This window comes from Austrofundulus limnaeus, unplaced genomic scaffold (genome assembly GCF_001266775.1).
Source record: "Austrofundulus limnaeus strain Quisiro unplaced genomic scaffold, Austrofundulus_limnaeus-1.0 Scaffold479, whole genome shotgun sequence".
NCBI lineage: Eukaryota > Metazoa > Chordata > Actinopteri > Cyprinodontiformes > Rivulidae > Austrofundulus > Austrofundulus limnaeus.
This window is the reverse complement of record NW_013952881.1, coordinates 303,484-307,777: the sequence shown is the minus strand read 5'-3', so window position 1 is coordinate 307,777 and position 4,294 is coordinate 303,484. Positions and strand designations below refer to the sequence as shown.

General features: G+C 36.9%; 1 protein-coding gene across 1 annotated transcript in view; it reads left to right on the top strand.

The window, feature by feature from the left end:
- Positions 1–4,294, top strand: part of LOC106529956 (uncharacterized) — a gene marked incomplete at its 3' end in the record, with an annotated part of 69,553 nt that overhangs the window by 37,960 nt on the left and 27,299 nt on the right. The window contains 6 exon segments of the mRNA XM_014025492.1: positions 602–685; positions 875–1,012; positions 2,197–2,313; positions 2,378–2,470; positions 2,566–2,783; positions 2,905–3,089. Of these exon segments, the coding sequence (XP_013880946.1) occupies positions 602–685; positions 875–1,012; positions 2,197–2,313; positions 2,378–2,470; positions 2,566–2,783; positions 2,905–3,089 (835 nt within the window).

The window sequence follows — 4,294 nt, the reverse complement described above, 5'->3', positions numbered from 1 at the left end:
ACTCCAATTGATTTGGCTATTTTTGTTCTTAAAATATTTATATGATTTTTCCATGTCAGTTTTTCATCAGTAAGGACACCTAAAAACTTCCCTTCACTGACTCTACAGATCTCAACATCATCAATTTTAAATAAAACTTCTATAGTTCTCTTATTGTTACAGAAAATCATATAGTTTGTCTTATCCAAGTTTAATGATAATTTATTAAGTTGAAACCAACATTGTATTTTCATGAATTCTGTCTGTATCATGTCCAACATTTGTTCAATATCATTACCGGAACAAAAGAATGTTGCATCATCAGCAAATAGAACACTCCCAAAAAGATCTGATACATTTACCAAATCGTTCACATACAAAATAAATAACTTATGTCTGAGAATGGAACCCTGAGGCACTCCACATGAGATGTTACAAAACTCAGATCTTACATTATTTATTTCTACAAATTGTTTTCTATTTTCCAAATAACTAGATACCCACTGTAATGCAAGTCCTCAAATACCATATTTAACTTTTCAAAAAGAATACTATGGTTAATAGTATCAAGCGCTTTTTTTAAATCAACAAAAATATTAATTGTATGTGTTTTATTGTGCAGGTTTGTTCTGAACTGATCCATCCATTCAGCTCTGACTTGATTCCATCAGACTCAGAAATGTGTGTGACTCTAACCAAGAACCAGGTAAACTGTTTCAGAGCAATCCACAGCAGTGTGTAAACTCATAAACAAGTTAATCTGTGACACATTTCTCTCAGAAGCGTGTAAAGATGTTTATGTGGGATAAATCCTGTGCCAGGCAGAATGTCATATACTGTAGAATAAAGCATGACATGTATGTTTTAAATAAATGTTCCTTGTGTTATTCTTCAGACCCACAGAGATGTACGAGGGAGGTTACGACTTGGGAACAAAGAGAAACTGAATATTTTTGGGCAACTTCAGCTGAACACTTTGCGATCAAACCAACAAGCTATAAAAGTTAGAGCCAACTTCATCCACCAGCTGCAGGTCAGTCTCCTTATAGCACAAACATTTACATTTATATTTACTTTAGATCCTTGTTCTAATTCACAGGGATCAGAGTCATCGTATTTAATATGAATAATACACATTAGAAAATGAATGAAAAGGTTTTAGGGTTACCACTTTACTAACACCTGTCCATGTTAASAAGTAGAAATACTTACTGTATGTGTGATGGAATACAAGAATACACAGAAAACACATGAAACAATTGGATGTGTTAAGATGCACCAAACATGACATCAACCTGTCTTAGTAGAAAATGGAGAAGCTGGAGGAAAACAATTTATTGAAAAGAATGGTAAATGGCTTGAACTTTTCTAGAGTTTTATCAAGTCCATATGGATCCTAAAGCACTTTCACACACATTCACACACTGATGATGGTAAGCTACACTGTAGCCACAGCTGCCCTGGGGCACACTGACTGAGGTGGGGCTGCCATGCACCGGTGCCACCGGACCCTCTGACCAACCATCAGTAGGCAGGGTGGGTGAAGTGTCTTGATCAATGACACGACTGAGACATACGGAGCAGAGGATCAAACTGAAAACCCACCGGCCCGCGGGCCGGATTATTTATTATTATTTTTACACTTGAAGACTGAAGAAAAAAAAACATTCATGCACAAGAACAATACTGATTATAGTTTATACAGAATTTAATAAAAACTAGTGCAGCTGAACTAGTCAGACATTTTTTCCTAATTCTTATTATATAGTCCTAAAGTTGTTTAAAGATAACCCTGATTTGAGAGAAAGATTATAGAAAGAAGTTGGATTGTTTAGGTAGAAAACAGGCTAGCATAAGCTAACATATTTTACTTTTTGCAGTAGTAGTACTGATTACATATTTGCATAAAATTTATTAGTGTTGTGAGTATGAAAAACCAAAAAAAATTCTGTTATGTTTGGTCACATTTTCAAAGAGCCACTGCAGAGGGACCAAAGAGCCACATGTGGCCCCAGAGCCCAGAGGGTCGAAGGGTGTAGTGCAAGTATTGGGACTGGGCCTTCAGCTGTTTATTTGCTAACAATGGATTATATGTAACAGCAATGTAATGACAGCTATAATACACATCATGCTGATTTACACAAAGCATTATAACTGCAGTCAGCAGTGTTTGAAGGTGAAAAACTGAACATTTTGTTGTTGTTGTTGCTGTTCCAGCTGCAGCTTCCCTCCTCAGCTGTAATGGAGGGGGATATGAGCTGGAACCAAAAAAACAACACTGGATTTGATTGTCAGGCCAGAGGGAAACTGAGAGTGGAGCAAAAGGAATGTCAAGTGAGTAAAAGAAAAACATGTTTATTGTTTGTTTACTGAGAAACAACACATTTTTATTTTCCAGCTTTCAGTAAAGCTGAACAGAACATCAGACAGAGTCACCCTGCTTTCATCTATCAGACATCCCTTCAAATCAAAAATTCCCAAAACATTAGAAGTGAGTTGCTTTTGTGATGCAGCTAATGGTTTTATAACACGATGCAATCAATCACTGAAGCATTTTTATGTGATTCAACTATTCACCTCATGGAGGTAAGAGCCACTGCAGAGACAATGGTGTCTGGGAAAAAGAGCAGCACGGTGTTCATAAAGACTGATGGAAGAGACAGAGTGATGCTGGATGCCCAGATGTCCCATTCCATCTGGAGAGGAGACAGAGCGCTGGGACTGAGACTGAATCTGTCCCAGAACCTGCTGCCAGCAGTCCCTGTCCTGCATTTAAACATGGCTGCCAACATGTCCTCAGACAGGTCTGTCCTCTGTTATTTAGTTGTTCTAATAATACTCCGAGGCCTGTAACAACATCATTAACTATATGTGGTCTGTTTTTAGATTTTCATTTTAATTCTGCCTCTTTTCTGTCACTTCCAGAATGTTTTTGAATAGCTCCTTCACACAGGGACARGAAACTTTACTGGCTCTGGTTAAGGGGTCTTTTAAAAACTCCCAGTTGGTGTTATCAGGGGATTTGAGGCATTCCATGTCCAACTTTAAAATTTTACCCTCGCTTCTGGATCTGGATGGATTATTTAGGCAGTCTGACAACTTGATTGAAGGTAAAGTCTTAATTGCAAATCTTGATTTACAACAAAAAATGGATGTGTGAAAATAAAATAAAAGTTTACTGGTCCTTCCTTAAATCCAAGATAAATTCACCACGGAACWAAGTGAACATATCAAATGTTTAAAGTAAAAATCTGTTTCAATTTTAAGAAAAATTCAACATTTGGATTTAATGGCAGCAACATATTTTCAAAAATCGGTCGAGGCAGATGACCATCTGTCCTGAGCCTGGTTCTGCTGGAGGTTTCTTCCTGATTAGCAGGGAGTTTTTCCTCTCCACTGTTTGTTCAGGATGGGAGACTGTGATGAAGTGATTCAACACAATCTGTAGGTTTCTTCTTTAGATTATTATTTTTATGTACAGTGTCCTGAGACAACATATGTTGTGACTTGGCGCTATATAAATAAACTGAACTTGAACTTGAAAAAGTTTGGATTGAAGCTAAAAAAGGCTGTAAAATTTATGTTGTACAAATAAGCATTTTGCAGCAATTTAAGTTAATTGTTGTGAAGGTTGTGGCAAGATTGGACCCAGTGATGCAGGAACAGCATGAGGAATCAAACAAAAGATCTTTATTAAAGAAAGTACCAACGTTTCGATGACTACATGAATAACAAAAACCACGTGAGACGCAGGGAGAAACCAGGAAAACAACCAAATAAGGAAGTGGTGAAGAAGGACTGGTTAAATAGAGCAAAGGTTGAGTGGAAAATGGAAGCAGCTGGAGTACAGACAGGTGTGAGGAGATCAGGGCCCGTATTTATCAAACTTCTTAGAATTACTCTTAAAAATGCTGCTAAGAGTGGACTTAAGTGTAAATTCTTAGTTAAAAGCTGAGAGTAAAAAACAGTAATCAAGCGTCTCAGTCTAACTTTAAGTCAAGTGTAGGAGTAATTCTTAAAGGATCCACGATTAGCTGTAACATTATTATTTTATTATTTTATTTACTGTTATTTAACCAGGCAAGTCCCATTGAGATCTCAGATCGCTTTTTCAAGGGAGGCCTGGGCCTGAAGGCAACCTGTTTAGAATTATTTGATAAAATTTATTTTAACTGTAAAATATAGTCTGTAAAATACTGTAGGCTGTTTAGTTTTGTAAATTAAAAAATTTAATTTTAACATGGGCCGAGCCATTTTATTTACACGCAAAGCATTCTGGGTAAATGATGACGTGGATAGGTCCTCGGTGCGAGGC